This window comes from Pseudophryne corroboree, chromosome 4, assembly GCF_028390025.1.
Source record: "Pseudophryne corroboree isolate aPseCor3 chromosome 4, aPseCor3.hap2, whole genome shotgun sequence".
Taxonomy (NCBI): Eukaryota; Metazoa; Chordata; class Amphibia; order Anura; family Myobatrachidae; genus Pseudophryne; species Pseudophryne corroboree.
The window spans coordinates 199457860-199480597 of record NC_086447.1 but is presented as its reverse complement, the minus strand read 5'-3'; the positions used below and the strand labels follow the sequence as shown (position 1 = coordinate 199480597).

The 22738-nt window shown below is 48.5% G+C and overlaps 1 protein-coding gene across 13 annotated transcripts in view; it reads left to right on the top strand.

Moving 5' to 3' along the window:
• Positions 1-22738, top strand: part of GIGYF2 (GRB10 interacting GYF protein 2) — a 452656-nt gene that overhangs the window by 282832 nt on the left and 147086 nt on the right. For all 13 annotated transcript variants that reach the window (XM_063915746.1, XM_063915737.1, XM_063915739.1 and 10 more), the window contains one exon: positions 15326-15496. In XM_063915746.1, the coding sequence (XP_063771816.1) occupies positions 15326-15496 (171 nt within the window). The remainder of the gene's footprint in view (positions 1-15325; positions 15497-22738) is intronic.

The window sequence follows — 22738 nt, the reverse complement described above, 5'->3', positions numbered from 1 at the left end:
AATTGCGTGGGGTCCCCCCTCCTTAGCATAACCAGCCTCGGGCTCTTTGAGCTGGTCCTGGTTGTAAAAATTCGGGGGGGGGAAATGACATGGGATCCCCCGTATTTTAACAACCAGCACCGGGCTCTGCGTCCGGTCCTGGTGCTAAAAATACGGGGGACAAAAAGCGTAGGGGTCCCCTGTATTTTTAACACCAGCATCGGGCTCCACTAGTCAGAGAGACAATGCCACAGCCGGGGGACACTTTTATATCGGTCCCTGCGGCCCGGGCATTAAATCACTAACTAGTCACCCCTGGCCGGGGTACCCTGGAGGAGTGGGGACCCCTTAAATCAAGCCCCCCCCCCCCCCCTCCAGCCACCCAAGGGCCAAGGGTGAAGCCCGAGGCTATCCCCCCCCATCCATGGGCTGCGGATGGGGGGCTGATAGCCTTGTGTCAAATAAAAGAATATTGTTTTTTGCAGCAGAACTACAAGTCCCGGTGGCCACGACGGCTGATGAGTAGGCAGCAGGTCTCGGGAGCTCCCCGGCTACCAAACTCCTGACATCAATCCTGACTCCCTCTGGTGCTTTTACCCGGCCAAAACACCCACCCTGTGCTGCTGGGCATCGACGGGCGTCCCTCTCCGTGGTCTCCGGGTCCCGTAGAAGCGGAAATCACCGCCGTCCGGCCCTGCGGCCTACAACTCCTCCGGATCCCCGGCCTCGGCCGCGGGACACCCGGAGCTCGAGCGGCGGGCTGCTGCTGATGCCAGACGCCACGGGAGGACTGTGGGGGGGAGATAACCTCTCCTCTGCCTTCGGGCTGTGACCTGGGACCTTGAAGATAGATCGATAAGCAGGTACTCCTGGGGAAGGGGAAGAGACACTGCGGCCATTTTAGGAGTGGATTATAAAGCCTGCAGCCCATCCCTGCACATCTGAAGGGCTGCCTGATAGGATTCTCCTGTGACTTGCAAACTGTTTTTTGATCTCTGAGACCTTACTGTAAGTTGCTCTCACCCATTATCAGCCTCTCAATATCTATATTACCTATATTAACTCAACATACTGTTGGAAGCACAGTCAGATGTTCCTGCTGCGCAGCTCTCCCATTCTACCACATAGAGGCTGCATATAGATTGGATCTGGCTACGCTGCTGTGCTGCACTAATATCCTACAGTGTACTACACACCAATATCCTACCCCTGCCTCCTGGAACTGCTGCAGGATATTCCCTCTTCAATATTCCTGTCCGTATTGTTGCTTCTACACCAGTCTGTATTTTCTACCCATTGATATTTTGACATAAAGACCGGGCACGGTTGCTTCCCGCCACTGATTGTATACGTCCTTGCTGCTGCTGCCTTCTAACTACACTTCTATTCTGAAAACCCTGCCCTGACTGCTCCTGTACAACATGGTTAAGGGCGGCCAGAGTGCGGCCGCGGCCAAACTAGAAAGATATGCCAGGCAGCCCACTCCCAGGGTGTCATCGGCTCCTTCTCAGGGAGCCTCTCCAACCCACTCGGACTTCCCCTCTGTGTCAGCGGCCGGTTCCCCAGAGGTGGCAGAGGCGCAGTCTATTCAGCAGGTGCTGGAGGCTATAGCTGGCAGTGAACGGCGTCTCTCCGATAAGATGGAAAAGGTGCAGTGCGACCTCTCCTTACTCCGACAAGATGTTCAGCGTATCCGTGAGAGAGTGGGTGAGGCGGAGACTCGGGTCTCCAACCTGGAAGATATGTGTGGCCCCCTGAAGCAATCCGTATCCACGGTGACCCAGCAGGTTTCCTCCCTTCAGACCAAGCTCTTAGATATGGAGGGACGGCTGCGCAGGAATAATGTAAGATTTGTAGGCCTGCCTGAAAGAGAAGAGGGCTCGCAGCCGGAGGACTTCCTCGAATCTTGGCTTAAGGAGATGTATGGCGCTGAGTCCTTTACGGCCCAATTCACGGTGGAGCGTGCACATAGGATACCATCTCGGCCGCTACCTCCTGGTGCTCCTCCTCGCACCTTCATCGCCAAATTCCTACATTATAAGGACCGGGACTCAGTTCTCCGCCTAGGTCGTACGAAGGGCCCGCTGGTCCGTAATGGAGTCAAGGTGTCGGCCTTCCCGGATTTTGCCGCAGACGTCCAGAAGGACCGAGCCCAGTTTATGCCCATAAAACGGCGTCTGCGAGACCTTAACATCTCATATTCCATGCTGTTTCCTTCAAGGCTCCGAGTTGTGGCGGATGGGGAGACCAAGTTTTTTAATTCCTCCAGAGAAGCGGCACAATGGCTGGACAGATTTGCACCGGGTGCTCGGCAGCTAGCTCCGGACTGATCTCTTGAGATGCAGAAGCTGGGGCCTGATTTACCGGAGGGAAAGATCATAGATCGGGGAGCCCCCCCTCCTTTGCATTGGTGGCTCAAGACTTTTACGTCCAAGTGGTGTTGATTAGAGAAGGATTAGAGGTTCAGTTGGGAATCTAGGCCTTTTTAGCACTTGGAAGTTTGGGTTGCTGGTTTGGGATAAAAGTATGCCGGTGTACGGGGAGGGGAGGGATAATTGGGAAGCTGCCGGTTGCGGCTCCCTTTGGTGCTGTTTTTGGTTTTCTTTCTTTAGTTTATTTTTCTTACCTAAGTTTTTTCTGAAGCAAGGATGTTTAATGATTCAGACGCTGTGGCTTATAACGCAGGGCTTACGTACGTCATGTGATGCTGGTATTAACAATGTTGATTCTCAGTTATATTTTAGGGAAATGTTTATCCGGGGTACACATAGAGTCTGTATGGGGTCATGATTAACCTGAAATTTTTGGCATGGAATGTCCGAGGTCTGAATAACAAAATCAAACGCTCTTTGGTTCTAAATATGATCAAAAAATATGACCCGGATATTGCATTCCTCAGTGAGACCCACTTGGAGGGAAATAGGTTATTGTCTTTACGACGGGCCTGGGTGGGATGGGCTTACCATGCCTCTCATTCTTCCTTTTCTAGGGGTGTCTCGGTTCTGATTAAAAAATCAGTGCAATTTGAATTGGTATCGATCAAAACTGACCCGAATGGCAGATTTGTATTTATGGAATGTAAACTGAGTTTCCAGCCCTATTATATTTTAGCGGTGTATGTCCCCCCTCCCTTTTCATATGCTGTGCTGCAGCAGGCTGCCTCTTTTATTGCTCCAGCTCCTACCACCCCTGTGATATGCCTGGGCGATTTTAATAATATCCTAGATTTCTCTAACGTCCTAAGTGGATGCTGGGGACTCCGTCAGGACCATGGGGTTTAGCGGCTCCGCAGGAGACAGGGCACAATAATAAAAGCTTTAGGATCAGGTGGTGTGCACTGGCTCCTCCCCCTATGACCCTCCTCCAAGCCTCAGTTAGATTTTTGTGCCCGGCCGAGAAGGGTGCAATCTAGGTGGCTCTCCTGAGCAGCTTAGAATAAAAGTTTAAGTTAGGTTTTTTATTTTCAGTGAGTCCTGCTGGCAACAGGCTCACTGCTACGAGGGACTTAGGGGAGAGAAGTAAACTCACCTGCGTGCAGGATGGATTTGCTTCTTAGGCTACTGGACACCATTAGCTCCAGAGGGAGTCGGAACACAGGTCTCACCCTGGGGTTCGTCCCGGAGCCGTGCCGCCGACCCCCCTTGCAGATGCCGAAGTTGAAGAGGTCCAGAGGTCCAGAAACAGGCGGCAGAAGACTTTCAGTCTTCATAAGGTAGCGCACAGCACTGCAGCTGTGCGCCATTGTTGTCAGCACACTTCATACCAGCGGTCACTGAGGGTGCAGGGCGCTGGGGGGGGCGCCCTGGGCAGCAATGTATTATACCTTTTTTATGGCTAAAATACATCACATATAGCCCTTGAGGCTATATGGATGTATTTAACCCCTGCCAGATCTCACAAACTCCGGGAGAAGAGCCCGCCGTTTTAGGGGGCGGGGCCTATTCTCCTCAGCACACGGCGCCATTTTCCTGCTCAGCTCTGCTGTGAGGAAGGCTCCCAGGCTCTCCCCTGCACTGCACTACAGAAACAGGGTTAAAACAGAGAGGGGGGGCACTTATTTGGCGATATGATTACATATGTGAAAATGCTATAAGGGAAAACACTTGTATAAGGGGTTGTCCCTGTATAATTATAGCGTTTTTGGTGTGTGCTGGCAAACTCTCCCTCTGTCTCCCCAAAGGGCTAGTGGGGTCCTGTCCTCTATCAGAGCATTCCCTGTGTGTGTGCTGTGTGTCGGTACGTGTGTGTCGACATGTAGGAGGACGATGTTGGTGAGGAGGCGGAGCAAATTGCCTGTATTGGTGATGTCACTCTCTAGGGAGTCGACACCGGAATGGATGGCTTATTTAGGAATTACGTGATAATGTCAACACGATGCAAGGTCGGTTGACGACATGAGACGGCCGGCAAACAAATTAGTACCTGTCCAGGCGTCTCAGACACCGTCAGGGGCTTGTAAGAACGCCCATTTACCTCAGTTGGTCGACACAGACACGGACACTGACTTCAGTGTCGACGGTGAAGAAACAAACGTATTTTCCTTTAGGGCCACACGTTACATGTTAAGGGCAATGAAGGAGGTGTTACATATTTCTGATACTACAAGTACCACAAATAAGGGTATTATGTAGGGTGGGAATAATCTACTTGTAGTTTTTCCTGAATCAGATAAATTAAAGTGTGTGATGATACGTGGGTTTCCTCCGATAGAAAATTATTGGAGGTATACCCTTTCCCGCCAGAAGTGAGGGCGAGTTGGGAAACACACCTTAGGGTGGATAAGGCGCTCACACGCTTATAAAAACAAGTGGCGTTACCGTCTCCAGATACGGCCGCCCTCAAAGAGCCAGCTGATAGGAAGCTGAAAAATATCCTAAAAAGTATATACACACATACTGGTGTTATACTACGACCAGCAATCGCCTCAGCCTGGATGTGCAGCGCTGGGGGGGCTTGGTCGGATTTCCTGACTGAAAATATTGATACCCTTGACAGGAACAATATTTTATTGACTATAGAGCATTTTAAGGATGCATTTCTATATATGCGAGATGCGCAGAGGGATATTTGCATTCTGGCATCAAGAGTAGATGTGATGTCCATATCTGCCAGACGATGTTTATAGACACGACAGTGGTCAGGTGATGCAGATTCCAGACGGCACATGGAAGTATTGCCGTATAAAGGGGCGGTCCATCGGACCTGGTGGCCATGGCAACAGCTGGAAAATCCACTTTTGTTACCCCAAGTCACATCTCAGCAGAAAAGGACACAGTCTTTTCAGTCTCAGTCCTTTCGTACCCATAAAGGCAGGCGGGCAAAAGGCCAGTCATATCTGCCCAGGGTTAGAGGAAAGGGAAGAAGACTGCAGCAGGCAGCCCATTCCCAGGAACAGAAGTCCTCCACAGCTTCTGCCAAGTCCGCAGCATGACGCTGGGGCCATACAAGCGGACTCAGGTGCGGTGGGGGGGTCATCTCAAGAGTTTCAGCACGCAGTGGGCTCACTCGCAAGTGGACTCCTGGATCCTACACGTAGTATCCCAGGTGTACATTGGAAATTCGAGACGTCTTCCCCTCACAAGTTCCTGAAGTCTGCTTTACCAACGTCTCCCTCCGACAGGGAGGCAGTATTGGAAAAAAATTCACAGGCTGTATTCCCAGCAGGTGATAATCAAAGTACCCCTCCTACAACAAGGAAAGGGGTATTATTCCACACTATATTGTGGTACTGAAGCCAAACGGCTCGGTGAGATCTAAAAGATTTGAACAATTACATACAAGGGTTCAAATCAAGATGGAGTCGCTCAGAGCAGTGATAGCGAACCAGGACGATATGGTGTCACTGGATATCAGGGACGCTTACCTACATGTCCAAATTTTGCCCTTTTCACCAAGGGTATCTCAGGTTCGTGGTACAGAACTGTCACTATCAGTTCAGAAGCTGCCGTTTGGATTGTCCACGGCACCCCGGGTCTTTACCATGGTAATGGCCGAAATGATGATTCTTCCTAAAAGAAATATGGACGCTTTCCTGATAAGGGCAAGGTCCAGAGAACAGTTGGCGGTCGGAGTAGCACTATCTCAAGTAGTTCTACGACAGCACGAGTGGATTCTAAATATTCCAAAATCGCAGCTTTTTCCGACGACACGTCTAATGTTCCTAGGAATGATTCTGGACACAGTCCAGAAAAGGATGTTTTCTCCCGGAGAAGAAGGCCAGGGAGTTATCCGAGCTAGTCAGGAACCTCCTAAAACCAGGAAAAGTATCAGTGCATCATTGCACAAGGGTCCTGTGAAAAATGGTGGTTTCTTACAAAGCGATCCCATTCGGTAGATTTCACGCAAGAACCTTTCAGTGGAATCTGCTGGGAAAATGGTCCGGATCGCATCTTCAGATGCATCAGCGGATAACCCTGTCTCCAAGGACAAGGGTGTTTTCTTCTGCGGTGGCTGCAGAGTGCTCATCTATGAAAGGGCCGCAGATTCGACATTCAGGACTGGGTCCTGGTGACCACGGATGCCAGCCTGAGTGGCTGGGGAGCAGTCACACAAGGAAAAAATTTCCAGGGAGTGTGATCAAGTCTGGAGACTTCTCTCCACATAAATATACTGGAGCTAAGGGCAATTTACAAGGCTCTAAGCTTAGCAAGACCTCTGCTTCAAGGTCAGCCGGTATTGATCCAGTGGGACAACATCACAGCAGTCGCCCACGTAAACAGACAGGGCGGCACATGAAGCAGGAGGGAAATGGCAGAAACTGCAAGGATTCTTCGCTGGGCGAAAAATCATGTGATAACACGCTCAGCAGTGTTAATTCCGGGAGTGGAAAACTGGGAAGCAGACTTCCTCAGCAGGCATAACCTCCACCCGGGAGAGTGGGGACTTCAGCGGGAAGTCTTCCACATGATTGTAAACCGTTGGGAAAAACCAAAGGTGGACATGATGGCGTCCCGCCTGAACAAAAAACTAGACAAATATTGCACCAGGTCAAGGGACCCTCAGGCAATAGCGGTGGACGCTCTGGTAACACTGTGGGTGTACCAGTCAGGGTATGTGTTCCCTCCTATGCATCTCATACCAAAAGTACTGAGAATCATAAGAAGGAGATGAGTAAGAACGATACTCGTGGTTCCGGATGGGTCAAGAAGGACTTGGTACCCGGAACTTCAAGAGATGCTCACGGAAGAACCGTGGCCTCTACCTTTAAGAAAGGACCTGCTCCAGCAGGGGCCTTGTCTGTTCCAAGACTTACCGCGGCTGCGTTTGACGGCATGGCAGTTGAACGCCGGATCCTGAAAGGGCATTCCAGATGAAGTCATCCCTACCCTGGTCGAAGCCAGGAAGGATGTAACCGCAAAACATTTTCACCGCATTTGGCGAAAATATGTTGCGTGGTGTGAGGCCAAGAAGGTCCCTACAGAGGAATTCCAACTGGGTCGTTTCCTACATTTCCTGAAAACAGGACCGTCTATGGGCCTAAAATTAGGGTCCATTAAGGTTCAAATTTCGACCCTGTCGAATTTCTTCCAGAAAGAACTGGCTTCAGTGCCTGAAGTTCAGACGTTTGTAAAAGGGGTACTGCATATACAGCCTCCTTTTGTGCCCCCAGTGGCACCTTGGGATCTCAATGTTGTTTTGAGTTTCCTAAAGTCACATTGGTTTGATCCACTCACCACTGTGGAATTAAAATATTTCACATGGAAGGTGAAGATTCTATTAGCCCTGGCTTCAGCCAGGCGTGTGTCAGAATGGGCGGCTTTATCATATAAAAGCCCTTACTTAATTTTTCATTCTGACAGGGCAGAATTGAGGACTCGTCCTCAATTTCTCCTTAAGGTGTTTTCTGTTTTTCACATGAACCAACCTATTGTGGTACCTGCGGCTACTAGGGACTTGGAGGACTCCAAGTTACTTGACGTTGGCAGGGCCCTGAAAATATATGTTTCCAGGACGACTGGAGTCAGAAAATCTGACTCGCTGTTTAGCCTGTATGCACCCAACAAGATGGGTGTTCCTGCTTCTAAGCAGACGATTGCTCGCTGGATTTGTAGTACAATTCAGCTTGCACATTCTGTGGCAGGCTTGCCACAGCCAAAATCAGTAAAAGCCCATTCCACAAGGAAGTGGGCTCATCTTGGGCGGCTGCCCGAGGGGTCTCGGCTTTACAACTTTGCCGAGCTGCTACTTGGTCAGGGGCACACCCTGACTGAGGAGGACCTGGAGTTCTCTCATTCGGTGCTGCAGAGTCATCCGCACTCTCCCGCCCGTTTGGGAGCTTTGGTATAATCCCCATGGTCCTGACGGAGTCCCCAGCATCCACTTAGGACGTTAGAGAAAATAAGAATTTACTTACCGATAATTCTATTTCTCGTAGTCCGTAGTGGATGCTGGGCGCCCATCCCAAGTGCGGATTGTCTGCAATACTTGTACATAGTTATTGTTACAAAAATCGGGTTATTCTTGTTGTGAGCCATCTTTTCAGAGGCTCCTTCGTTGTTATCATACTGTTAACTGGGTTCAGATCACAGGTTGTACGGTGTGATTGGTGTGGCTGGTATGAGTCTTACCCGGGATTCAATATCCTTCCTTATTATGCACGCTCGTCCGGGCACAGTATCCTAACTGAGGCTTGGAGGAGGGTCATAGGGGGAGGAGCTAGTGCACACCACCTGATCCTAAAGCTTTTATTATTGTGCCCTGTCTCCTGCGGAGCCGCTAAACCCCATGGTCCTGACGGAGTCCCCAGCATCCACTACGGACTAAGAGAAATAGAATTATCGGTAAGTAAATTCTTATTTTATCCTTGGACCGATGGCACTCCCCGAATGTTGCGCTGGCGGGTGGTGGCCCTACCAAGTTTGCTAATTTCTTGGATAGTTTGCAGTGGGTGGATCCGTGGAGACTCCGTCACCCTGCGGCCCGCCAGTTCTCCTGTTTTTCCAGTACTCATGGCTCCTTCTCCAGGATTGACCTGATGCTAGTGTCCCCTGCCCTTGTCCCTGGGATCATCGACATCCACTATGAGGCTCGAGGGGTCTCTGATCACTCCCCTCTGTTGATGACCATTGCTGTGGGGGGTCAGAGGGGGCACTCTTATTGGAAGCTGCACCCCTCTTGACTGACCCAACTGGGTGACTGCAGTGACCTGGAGACTCAGTGGGGGGGGGGGGTACTTTAACGATAATGTAGGATCAGCCCCGGGTACGATAGTTTGGGATTCATTTAAGGCGTTTTTGAGAGGTTCCTATATTAGACGCATAGCGGCTCATAAAATGTTCTCAAGGGAGAGAGAACAGGCCCTTGAAAGCGACGCCAGGGAACTAGAGTCCCAATATTTGCTGGATGGTGCCCCAGCGACGAAGGTACGCTGGCTAGTGGCTCAGTCGGCCTGGATGACCCACCTGTCCGATAAAAACTCACGCTCCCTCCTTTTTAAAGCTACTAATATTTATATGCAGGCTGATAGGACGGGGGGACTCCTGGCCCGTCTGATACATTATGATCGTCCTGGGTCTACGATCACCCAGATGTCTGGTGGGGATGGCTCCCTTGTTGACACCACGCCAGACATTGCGCAATTATTCAGATCCTATTACTCTGAGATATATAGCTCACAATGGACGTGCTCTACTCTAGATCTCTCATATTACCTGGGGGGTATTGCGCTGCCCGCACTTTCCTCTGGGGCCTGTGAGCAGCTGGAGGCGCCCTTGACGCTCGAGGAGGTGACTGCGACCATTGGCATGTCCCCTGGTGGCAAGGCTCCGGGGTCTGACGGGATTCCCTCTGAGGTCTACAAGAATCATATTGATTTTTTTGCGCCCAGACTCCATGCCCTATACTTGGATATATTTGCCAATAACGAGCTTCCCCTCTCTATGTCAGAGGCAATTATAATAGTGATTCCAAAGCCCGGTAAGGACCCTAGGTCTCTAGACTCCTATAGGCCGATCTCCCTGATTCCCAACGACGCTAAGGTCCTGGCAAAGATATTGGCAGTACGGCTTAACACAGTAATCACCTCCCTCGTTCACTCGGACCAGACTGGCTTCATGCCAGGGAAGTCCACATCTATTAACCTGCGTAGACTATATACCATTTTGCAACTCCCACATGACTCCCCTTCTGACTCGGCTGTGGTCTCGCTGGACGCGGCCAAGGCCTTTGACAGCATTGAATGGGCTTATTTATGGGAGGTGATGGCACATATGGGCTTCGGGCCCAACTTTATCAGATGGACTAAATTACTGTACCAACATCCGAGTGCCAGGATCTTGGTGAATGGCTATGTATCCCCATCCTTTCCATTATCCCATGGCACTAGACAGAGCTGCCCCCTATCCCCCACGCTGTTCGCCTTGGCAATCGAGCCCTTGGCATGCTTGGTGAGATCGCACCCAGATATTACAGGAATATGTACGGGCTCACGGGAGGATAGAATAGCTCTCTACGCAGACGACATGTTGTTGTTTTTGCAGGACTACACCAAGTCAATGCCCATTCTGCTGCGTGAGATAGAGAGCTTTGGAGCTCATTCGGGTCTTAGAATTAACTGGTCTAAATCATACATTATGCCAGTCATAGGCTCCCCTCCTACTGTTCCCAAAATCTCCCTGCCATTATGCTGGACAACACAATTTAAATACCTTGGAATCCAAATAACTAATGACCCTTCTGATTATATCCCTCTGAATCTGGACCCAACCATGCAGTGGATCATTAGCAAATCCAAAACTTGGTGTAGGCTTCCACTGACGGTCTCTGGTAGGGTCAATCTCCTTAAAATGATCATACTGCCCAAACTTTTATATATTATTCTCCAGTCCCCGGTATATATCTTCCCAATATTCTTTAGGAAATTGAATAGCGTTTTATCCTCACTGATCTGGGCCAATAAAAGACCTAGAATACAGTTAAATACCCTTACCAGGCAGCGTTCAGACGGCGGCCTGGCTCTGCCTAATTTTCAGATATATTACTACGCTGCTCAGCTGACTCATATCAGTGTATGGGCGCAGGATTCTAGCGCTGATTCTTTACCTTGTGAGTTTATTCGCTGCTACTTCCCTCACCTATCTCCTATGCAGGTGCTACTAAGTGGGAACATGGCTCGGTTTCTCCCCCCTATTATTTTCCAGGCCTTAAAGATATGGCGGGCCCTGAGAGTTCTCTTGGGGTACGACGACCTGGACCCAGATACCCCCCTTTGGTACTCTGACTGGCTCCCTGAACTACATGCACTTGAGGGACGGGAGGTGTGGGCCCCTAGATCGGTGGTTTCTATATCCCAACTCTACCTAGATAACGTACTCAAATCCTTTCAGCAGCTGAAAGATGAGTTTGATTTACCCAACTCCTACTTTTTCAGATACCTTCAACTTCGTCATGCCCTCCAGTCCCAATTTGCTGAGTCCCCCCCACGAATCCTCCCATTTCCCATCAAGACCTTTGTGGCTACATTGGGTCGGGCTAAGATGGTCTCCCTTGCGTTTGGATATCTCCTGGCTAAACTCCATGCGGACCCTCTGACACGTCTCTGTGGAAAATGGGAGGAGGATATAGGTCCAATAGCTGAGGAGGACTGGACCCTTGCTCTGGAATATCCTGCTACAGTTACCAAGTCTCTCAGGTATCAGCAAATTCAATTTTTCATTCTACATAGAATTTATATAACTCCAACTAGGCTGGCTACTTTTGGGACTGGTGGGACTGGCCTCTGCCCTAAGTGTGGGGTGGATGCGGGTACATTCTGGCACCTAGTGTGGGACTGCCCGAGGTTGCGGATGTTCTGGTCGGGGGTTAGGTCAATCCTGGAGAATACGGGAGTGACTGGCGGACTGCTTACCCCGCAATTTTGTATTTTGGGGATGGAGGGCTCTACTTCTATGCCTGTTTCAGTGGGTCTTTATGCTCGCAATGTATGTGCCTTGGCTAAGGTTTGCATTGCGAGGCTCTGGATGGCCCCTGGTGGCCCTTTAATATCTGCGCTCAAGTCCCTGGTTAACGATACAATATTCAAAGAAAGATATATATATATGAAGCAAAATGCTTCAGCCAAATTTGAATGAGTCTGGTCTCCATGGCTGAACTCCCCCCATTCCCAACTGGTCCCTTAATCACAGTGTGAACTGAAGTGATACCACATAAATGACTTACTGCTTAAGGATATTCGTTTAAGATGGTTGGCAGTGGAGCCCTGCGTGCTCGCCTAAGCATATACTTGATTATTGTGCTCCTGAATCAGCTGATCGCTCCTTCCTACGCTTCTATCTAGGTGCTTACTATTTTTTTGATTTAGTTATGTTTGTTCTGTTTATTTGTTCTTTTCTTGGTTAGCTTAAGGGCAAAAATTAATAAAAATTTAATGGAGACGTACATAATGGTTGCGGATCTTGCGGATCATAAAAGACTGAAAAATCGAAATGCATGCTCACTCCCTCATAGACATAGCAGTTAATCCACTGATGTTAAATTGTACCATAAATCAAGTTCTGATATGACTGATGTATGTGATATGCTATTGGTCTGCAATGTCTGTACCTTACTCTTCATTTTACTGAATAAAAATACTTTATTAAAAAAAAAGGGGGGGGAAAGAACTACAAGTCCCAGCAAGCCTCCACGCAAGCTGGTACTTGGAGAACCACAAGTATCAGCATGCGGGGGGGAAACGGGCCCGCTGGTACCTGTAGTTCTACTACAAGAAAAATACCCAAATAAAAACAGTACACACACACAGTGACAGTACAACTTTATTACATACATGCACACTTACATTCATACATACTTACCTATGTTGACACGAGGCTCGGTCCCCTTGTCCACGTAGAATCCATGGGTGTGCTTCATGCACACTGCCGGGGGACAAACCGCTGCCCACCAATGTATATAATATATCCCCTGGCCACCAATGCATTATGTCCCCCGGCAGTGTGCATGCAGCATGTGTTTTTAGTACACAGCATGCATATTGAATAGCTGTGTACTGAGAACACATGCTGCATGCACACTGCCGGGGGACATAATGCATTGGTGGCCAGGGGGAAATATATTATATACATTGGTGGGCAGCGGTTTGTCCCCCGGCAGTGTGCATGCAGCATGTGTTCTCAGTACACAACATATCAATATGCATGCGGTGTACTAGGAACACATGCTGCATGCACACTGCCGGGGGACATAATGCATTGGTGGCCAGGGGGAAATATATTATATACATTGGTGGCCAGTGGATTTTATTAAATTCATTGGTGGCCAGTGTGTCATTGGTGGCCAGTGGGAACACTGTGCTGCTATACTTATCGAAGGCGCGCTGCTCCTCTTCCACGATGCTGCGGCTGGCTGTGCTGCGCTCCTCTTCACTGACGGCCGGGAGTTCCTCTGATCACGGACGGACGGGCGTGGCGTGGCGGCGGGGGAGTATCGTTCATCGCTGATACATACACAATAAACGATACCGCACATTGTATATGTCGGTATCGTTCAGATTGACTTGCATGTATCAGCGATGATAGACCAGCGATGAACGAGCGCGGGGTCGCGCATCGTTCATCGCTGGTATATACACACTGCACGATTTGAACGAGTTCTCGTTCATTAATGAACGAGATCGTTCAAATCGTGCAGTATTATCTACAAGTGTGTAGGGCCTATTAGAATGCACCTACGGAAGATTTTCATCTGGGTCGTCTTCTCCACTTCCTACAGACAGGAGTGGATATGGGTCTGAAATTAGGCTCTGTTAAGGTACAGATTTCGGCCCCCTCGATTTTCTTTCAGAAGGAATTGGCCTCTCTTCCAGAAGTCCAGACGTTTGTAAAGGGAGTGCTGCACATCCAGCCCCCTTTTGTGCCTCCAGTGGCACCATGGGACCTGAACGTGGTGTTGCAGTTCCTAAAATCACACTGGTTTGAACCACTTAACAAGGTTGAGTTGAAATTTCTTACCTGGAAGGTGGTCATATTGTTAGCATCGGCAAGGCGAGTGTCAGAATTGGCGGCTTTGTCACACAAGAGCCCCTACTTGATTTTTCATGTGGATCGAGCTGAATTGAGGACACGTCCGCAATTTTTGCCTAAAGTGGTTTCTTCGTTCCATATGAATCAACCTATTGTGGTGCCTGTGGCTACAAGTGACCTGGAGGATTCCAGATCCCTGGACGTAGTCAGGGCCTTAAAAATTTATGTAGCCAGGACGGCTAGAATTAGGAAAACAGAGGCTCTGTTTGTCCTGTATGCGGCCAATAAGATTGGCGCTCCTGCTTCGAAGCAGACTATTGCTCGCTGGATCTGTAATACGATTCAGCAGGCTCACTCTACGGCTGGATTGCCGGTACCAAATTCGGTTAAGGCCCATTCCACTAGGAAGGTGGGCTCTTCTTGGGCGGCTGCCCGAGGCGTCTCGGCATTACAACTTTGCCGAGCGGCGACTTGGTCGGGGTCAAACACTTTTGCTAAATTCTACAAGTTTGATACCCTAGCTGATGAGGACCTAGCGTTTGCTCAGTCGGTGCTGAAGAGTCATACGCACTCTCTCGCCCGATTGGATGCTTTGGTATAAACCCCATGGTCCTTACGGAGTCCCCAGCATCCTCTAGGACGTAAGAGAAAATAAGATTTTAAACCTACCGGTAAATCTATTTCTCCTAGTCCAGTGGTTCTCAAACTCGGTCCTCAGGACCCCACACGGTTCACGTTTTCCATGTCACCCGGCAGGTGCACTGTGTATCACCAACTGTCACATTTTAAAAATCTACAGGTGACCTGCAAAACATGAACCGGGTGGGGTCCTGAGGACCGAGTTTGAGAACCTGTGTCCTAGTCCATAGAGGATGCTGGGCGCCCGTCCCAGTGCGGAAACTCTGCAAGACTTGTATATAGTTGTTGCTTACATAAGGGTTATGTTACAGTTGACATCGGTCTTGGACCGTTACTGTCGTTTGTTCATACTGTTAACTGGTTATGTATGTTCCAGGTTACATGGTATGATTGGTGTGGGCTGGTATGAATCTTGCCCTTGGATTGCTAAATCCTGCCTTGTATTGTCCATCTCCTCTGGGCACAGTTCTCTAACTGAGGTCTGGAGGAGGGGCATAGAGGGAGGAGCCAGTGCACACCCATAGTCAAAGTTCTTTTTAGGTGCCCTATCTCCTGCGGAGCCCGTCTATGCCCCATGGTCCTTACGGAGTCCCCAGCATCCTCAACGGACTAGGAGAAATAGATTCACCGGTAGGTTTAAAATCTTATTTTTTGTTTTTATTTAATAATATGGATATTAAGGAATGATGAGTTATAGGAAATTTTGTTTCATTTGTCTTGTATACGTTTTCTTTGTATTTTCTATTCAGTGTCCACATCTCAAGAGGTGCACGCCCTTTCCCCAGCAAAGAGAACGGAGCCTCATGTTGATCCGCCTGTCCAGAAGGCGACTACTTCAACGGTTGTCAACAATGACAATGAGCAGGAAGTAAAACCTCGGACACCGCCAGCAGCGCCGACCTCACTGAGCCATAAAGAAGGTGAGGAATGAAACATGGGCACCATATGCCTTCATTTACGTTTGCCTGAACTGTGAACTAACCTTTACCGTATGTATAGTTAATGAATTTGCACATTTCCTGAAGTTTCTTCATGACGTACTGTTAGGTTTAATCTAGTCATTTACTCGAGTTATTGTCTGACCGTTTCAAGCACACTGATGTTTACAGATGACAAATTTTTCGTCTCTATATCTTAGAGAATACTACTATTTATTTTAAAACATGAACCGACTTATAGCCTTCTAATACTTGCATTCACCTCGTCATTGGTATTCAGCATGACTGCGCTATTTTCAGCTAAAACAATGGCTTAATTCAACAAATGAAAAAAAAAATCTTGAATTTTTGTTTTGCTACAACTGCCAGTATTTTGTATCATAATCATGCTCATCTCTTCAGCTGTTCACAGCAGGCGAAGTTTAACGTCTTTACTTTTAAGTTATTGTCTGGCCACTTCAAGCATACAGATGTTTACAGATATCAAATTTGATGGTATAGCGCTGCTGATGTATTGCATTGGTAGCATGTGCTCCAAGTACCCATCTTTCATCAGTGATTGTGGATGATAGCCGGCAGGGTGTTGGGGCCAGAATAGTTTTTTCTCATGCGTCCTAGAGGATGCTGGGGATGTTTCAAGAACCATGGGGACGGGATCCGCAGGAGACATGGGCACACTTAGACTCCAGACTCCAGTTAGATTCTGTGCCCAGTGAGACTGGATGCACACTGAGGAGCTCTCCAGAGTTTCTCAGAAAAATACTTTTATTAGGTTTATTATTTTCAGGTAGACCTGCTGGCAACAGGCTCCCTGCATCGTGGGACTGAGGGGAGAGAACCAGACCTACTTCTCTGAGTTCCAGGGCTCTGCTTCTTAGGCTACTGGACATTAGCTCTAGAGGGTTCGATCACTTGGTACACCTAGCTGCTTGTTCCCGGAGCCGCGCCGTTACCTCCCTCACAGAGCCAGAAGACAGAAGCCGGGTGAGTATGAGAAGATCAGAAGACTTCAGTGATGGCAGAAGACGGCGTTTGAGGTACTGCGTAGCGGCTGCGCTGCGCGCCATGCTCCCACACACAACTCTGTACTGCAGGGCGCAGGGGGGGGGGGGCGCCCTGGGCAGCATGTACACCACAAACGCCACTGGCATAAGTGATAACAGGGCCTAGGCACTAGTTAAGGGACCCCCGCCAGTATAAAGATAAATTTAAGCGGGGCTGAAGCACGCCATGTAGTGGGCGGGGCTTAGCTCACACAGCTCTGACCAGGGTGCAAAACGGGGGGGGGACCCGAGTGATTTGGTGCTAAATTATATAAAAAGCGCTAACAGGTCTGGCCAGTTTTTTACTTGCTTCAATACCGGGATAGGTGCTGGGTGTGAGCTGGCAGAACTCTCTCTGTCTCTCTCTTACAGGCTTTGTTGTGAGTCTGTCTCCTATAGCCCCAGTGTGGTTGTGGGTGTCGGTAAGTGTGTGTCGACATGTCTGAGGCTGGATGCTCTTCCCAGGAGGAGGCTGGAGTGGGGACAGAAAATACTGTGAGTGGCAGTGTCGGCACCACCAACGGATGATTGGGTGACTATGTTGAGTGTTTTAAATGCAAATATGACTAGGTTGATTAAGAGATTTGATAAATCTGAATCTAAGAACCAGACATGGAGGAAATCCATGGAAGATGCTTTGTCACAAGCCCAGACCCCTTCGGGGTCACAGAAACGTACATTTACCCAGATAGCAGATACAGATACCGACACGGACTTTGATTCCAGTGTCGACTATAGTGATGCCAGATTACATCCAAAACTGGCTAAGAGTATTCAGTACATGATTGTGGCAATAAAAGACGTATTACATATTACGGAGGACCCTGCTGTTCCTGATACGAGGGTCTGTATGTTTAAAGGAAAGAAACCTGAGGTAACGTCTCCTCCCTCTCATGAACTGAACGCACGTTTTGAAAAGGCTTGGGGAAATCCTGACAAGAAGATGCATGTTCCCAAAAGAATTCCAGTGGCATATCCATTCCCCTCTGGGGACAGGGAAAGGTGGGAGTCAATCCCCACGGTAGACAAAACTTTATCGCGTCTATCCAAAAAGGTGGCGCTTCCGTCCCCTGACACGGCAGCCCTAAAGGATCCTGCACTAAAATACACTAAAGGATCCTGCAGGAAAATACACTAAAATCCATTTAGGTCACTACAGGGTCGCTACTCAGGCCTGCCGTTGCTTAGGCATGGGTGAGTAGCGCTATTGAAAAGTGGGCAGATAACTTGTCATCTGAGGTAGATACCCTAGACAGGGATAGTGTGCTTTTGACTCTGGGTCACATCAGGGACGCTGCAGCATATTTAAAAGAAGCTGTAAGGGATATTGGCCTTTTGGGATCAAGGGCCAATGTCATGGCTGTCTCAGCAAGGAGAGCATTGTGGATTCATCAATGGAATGCTGACTCTAAGAAGGCGATGTAGTCTCTGCCGTTTAACGGTAGTGTCTTGTTTGGTGACTGCCTCACTGACCTGGTGTCTACGGCTACCGCGGGTAAATCTTCATTTTTACCTTATGTTCCTGCACAGCAGAAGAAATCGCCTCACTACCAGATGCAGTCCTTTCGGCCCAATAAATTCAAAAAAGGACGCGGGTCCTCCTTCCTTGCTGCGAGGGGGAGAGGAAGGGGAAAAGGTCACAGGCTGTGGCAAGTTCCCAAGAGCAGAAGTCCTCTCCGGCTTCTACCAAATCCACCGCATGTCGCTGGGGCTCCTCTGCGAGAGTCCGCACTGGTGGGGGCACGTCTCCAACTCTTCAGTTAAGTCTGGGTGCACTCGGTAGAAATAGTAACCCAAGGGTACAGGTTAGAGTTTCAAGACGTGCCCCCTCACCAATTTTTCAAATCGGCCTTGCCAGCTTCTCTTCTAGAAAGGGAGATCGTAAGCGCTGCGATACTAAAGTTGTGTCAAAATCAAGTAATTGTCACAGTGCCCCCGTCACAACAGGGGGAAGGCTTTTATTCGAGCCTGTTCATGGTCCCGAAGCCGGATGGCTCAGTCAGACCGATTGTGAACCTAAAATCTCTCAATTTCTTTCTAAAAAAATTAAAATTCAAGATGGAATCTCTCCGAGCAGTGATTTCCAGTCTGGAAGAGGGGGATTTTATGGTGTCGGTCGACATAAAAGATGCCTGCTTGCATGTCCCCATATATCCTCCACATCAGGCTTACCTGAGATTTGCTGTGTAGGATTGTCATTACCAATTTCAGACGTTGCCGTCTGGTGAAAATCCTCGGAGCAGTGGACAGACCAAAGTAATGGCGGAAATGATGGTTCTCCTGTGCAAGCAGGGAATCGCAATTATCCCGTACTTGGACGATCTCCTCATAAAGGCGAGGTCCAAGGAGCAATTGCTGAAGAATGTTGCCCTTTCACTGACGATTCTGCAACAACATGGTTGGCTCCTATATTTGCCAAAATCACAGTTGGATCCGATGACATGGCTGTCGTTCCTGGGTAGGATTCTGGATACATAATTGCAGAGAGTTTTTCTTCCAGTGGAAAAAGCTCTGGAATTACAGAACATGGTAAAACAGATTCTGAAACCGGAAAAGGTGTCATTTCTTCAATGCACTCGGTTGCTGGGGAAGATGGTGGCGGCCTACGAGGCCAATCCGTATGGCAGGTTCCATGCCAGGGTGTTTCAGTGGAACCTGTTGGACCAGTGGTCCGGGTCTCACCTGGACATGCACCGGAAAATAATTCTATCTCCCAGGACCAGAATCTCCCGTCTGTGGTGGCTGCACAGTTCTCACCTTCTGGAGGGACGCAGGTTCGGGATTCAAGATTGGATCCTGGTGACCACAGATGCAAGCCTCCGAGGCTGGGGAGCAGTCACACAGGGAAGAAACTTTCAGGGAAAGTGGTCAAGCCAGGAAGCTTGTCTACACATAAACATTCTGGAATTAAGAGCCATTACAACGGCATACTGCAAGCAGAACATCATTTTCGAGGTCTGCCTGTCTTGATTCAGTCAGACAACGTGACAGCGGTGGCGTACATAAACCGCCAAGGTGGAACAAGAAGCAGAGCGGCGATGGCCGAGGCCACGAAGATTCTTCGCTGGACGGAAAGACATGCCAGCGCTCTGTCAGCAGTCTTCATTCCAGGAGTGGACAACTGGGAAGCAGACTTCCTCAGCAGACACGATCTCTATCCAGGAGAGTGGGGTCTTCATCAAGAGGTCTTTGCAGAAGTGACAAGTCGTTGGGGAGTTCCTCAAGTAGACATGATGGCGTCCCGCCTCAACAAGAAACTTCAGAGATATTGGTCAAGGGACCCTCAAGCGATAGCGGTGGACGCCCTAGTGACACCGTGGGTGTTTCCGTCGGTATATGGGTTCCCTCCACTTCCACTCATTCCAAAGGTGATAAAAATTATAAGAAGAACAAGGGTTCAGGCGATCCTCATTGTTCCGGATTGGCCTAGAAGGGCCTGGTATCCAGATCTTCAGGAGTTGCTCATGGAAGATCCCTGGCCTCTTCCTCTTTTGGGAGGACCTGTTACAACAGGGGCCGTGCGTGTATCAGGACTTACCGCGGCTGCGTTTGATGGCATGGCGGTTGAACGCCAAATCCTAGCCCGAAAGGGTATTCCCAGTGAAGTCATTCCCACACTTCTTCAGGCTAGAAAAGAAGTAACTGCAAAGCATTACCGCTGTATTTGGAGAAAATGTGTCTTGGTGTGAATCCAAGAAGGCTCCTACGGAAGAATTTCACCTGGGGCGTTTGCTTAATTTCCTACAAGCAGGTGTGGATGCGGGCCTAAAGTTAGGCTCTATTAAAGTGCAGATTTCGGCCTTGTTGATCTTTTTTCAGAATGAATTGGCTTCTTTTCCAGAAGTTCAGACCTTCGTAAAAGGCTTGCTGCACATCCAACATCCATTTGTGCCTCCTGTGGCACCGTGGGATCTTAATGTGGTGTTGCAATTCTTGCAATCACATTGGTTTGAACCTTTGCGCAAGGTTGAGTTAAAATTCCTTACTTGGAAAGTGGTCATATTGTTGGCCTTGGCATCCACAAGGCGAGTGTCTGAGTTGGCGGCTTTGTCTCACAAAAGCCCCTATTTGATTTTCCATGCTGATAGAGCGGAGTTGAGAACTCGTCAACAATTTCTGCCGAAAGTGGTTTCATCATCTCACGTAAACCAGCCTATTGTGGTGCCTGTGGCTACTGAGGCCTTGGCGGAATCAAAGTTTCTCGATGTGGTCAGAGCTTTGAAGATCTATGTCGCCAGAACGGCTCAGTTTAGGAAAACAGAGGCTCTGTTTGTCCTGTGGGCTCCCAACAAGATTGGGGCTCCTGCTTCTAAGCAGACTATTGCGCGCTGGATTTGTAATACGATTTAGCAGGCTCATTCTACGGCAGGATTGCCGTTACCGAAATCGGTGAAAGCCCATTCTACTAGAAAGGTGGGCTCATCCTGGGCGGCTGCCCGTGGAGTCTTGGCGTTACAACTTTGCTGAGCTGCTACTTGGTCGGGATCAAACACCTTTGCGAAGTTTTACAAGTTTGATACCCTGGCTCAGGAGGACCTCTTGTTTGCTGCAGTCTCATCCGCACTTTCCCGCCCGTTCTAGAGCTTTGGTATAAACCCCATGGTTCTTGAAGTATCCCCAGCATCCTCTAGGACGTATGAGAAAATAGGATTTTAATACCTACCGGTAAATCCTTTTCTCTTAGTCCGTAGAGGATGCTGGGCGCCCGTCCCAGTGCAGGCTGTATCTGCAGTTTGGTTAGAGTTACGCTCATGTTGCATTGAGTTCAGTCAATCTGTGACTATTGTTGGTCATGCCGTTGTATGCGTTGTTGTTGAATGCCATGTTGTACGGCGTGTTAGTGGTGTGAGCTGGTGTGTATCTCACCTTAGTTTAAAATAATTAAATAAATCCTTTTCCTCGAAATGTCCGTCTCCCTGGGCACAGTTCCTATAACTGGAGTCTGGAGGAGGGGCATAGAGGGAGGAGCAAGTTCACACCCATTCAAAGTCTCATAGTGTGCCCATGTCTCCTGCGGATCCCGTCTATACCCCATGGTTCTTGAAACATCCCCGGCATCCTCTACGGACTAAGAGAAAAGGATTTACCGGTAGGTATGAAAATCCTATTATTTGATTCATGGCCCCACAGTGCGTTCAGAGTACTTAATAATGAAAGCAGTTTGTACAGTATGAAAGCACTGGAGTAGTTCCATTTTGTCCCAAGACATCCAAGCGACCTTTCTATGTCAAGTGTGTAGAGATTTCTTTCTAGTAAGGCATGGTAGGATAAGATGGCCTTTTTCAAAATCTTTTATGTTTCCTGTTGGTTCTCTGTTGTTGATGGACAAGAATGCATTTCTGCTTTAGATGTAAGGGAAAGATGGTCCTGACATTTCAAACTGTGCAATTTGCATGTTTCCAGTCATGGGCAGTCTAGTACAAACGTAATGTGTAACATTCTACCATCCCATGTCTATACAACAGATTAGTCTGTCGCCAATAATGCATTGGTCTCTCCTTTGTGAATGAGACTAGCCTCAACAGAGGCTATTCCTTTGTGACAACAGACTCTTTTGCAGAATGTGCCATATTTGTGACCACCATTCAGTCTTCTGCTAGTCCCTTGGGACTTGAATTTAATGTGAAGGCATCACAACAATTTCCTTTTGAACCACTTGAAGCAGTGGACATAAATTTCTTCACACAGAAAATCATTTTGGGTATAACCACAGGGTGCGGGCTGTCAGAGGTATAAAATCTATCTTGCAGTTACCCAGTTCTTTTCTTGGAGCTGGGGCTTTTCCCATAGCAACCAATCAGATTCTATCTATTCTGTTCTAGAAGCAGCTAGATACATGTTAAGTAGAATCTGATTGGTTGCTATGAGCAACATGACCAGTTCTAAAAAAAAAAAACTCCCACCTTAGTATATTTACCCCTAGGTGTTCACTCTCACCTACATCTAGAACCTCATCTCAATATACACTCCCTCACAGCCTTCTAGAGCTGCCACTAGCATTAATTCATTTGGCCTATATTCAAATTGTATATTTGAGAAAGCTAGGAAAATGTATATTTCAGGATAATTTCCTATGATTGCACTTAATATGCAACAGCGACAATTATTTTCCTAAAATGTTTTTTTTCCTTCTAGTGGATGTGAAATAATAATAAACAACAATACAAACACGCTATTTAAG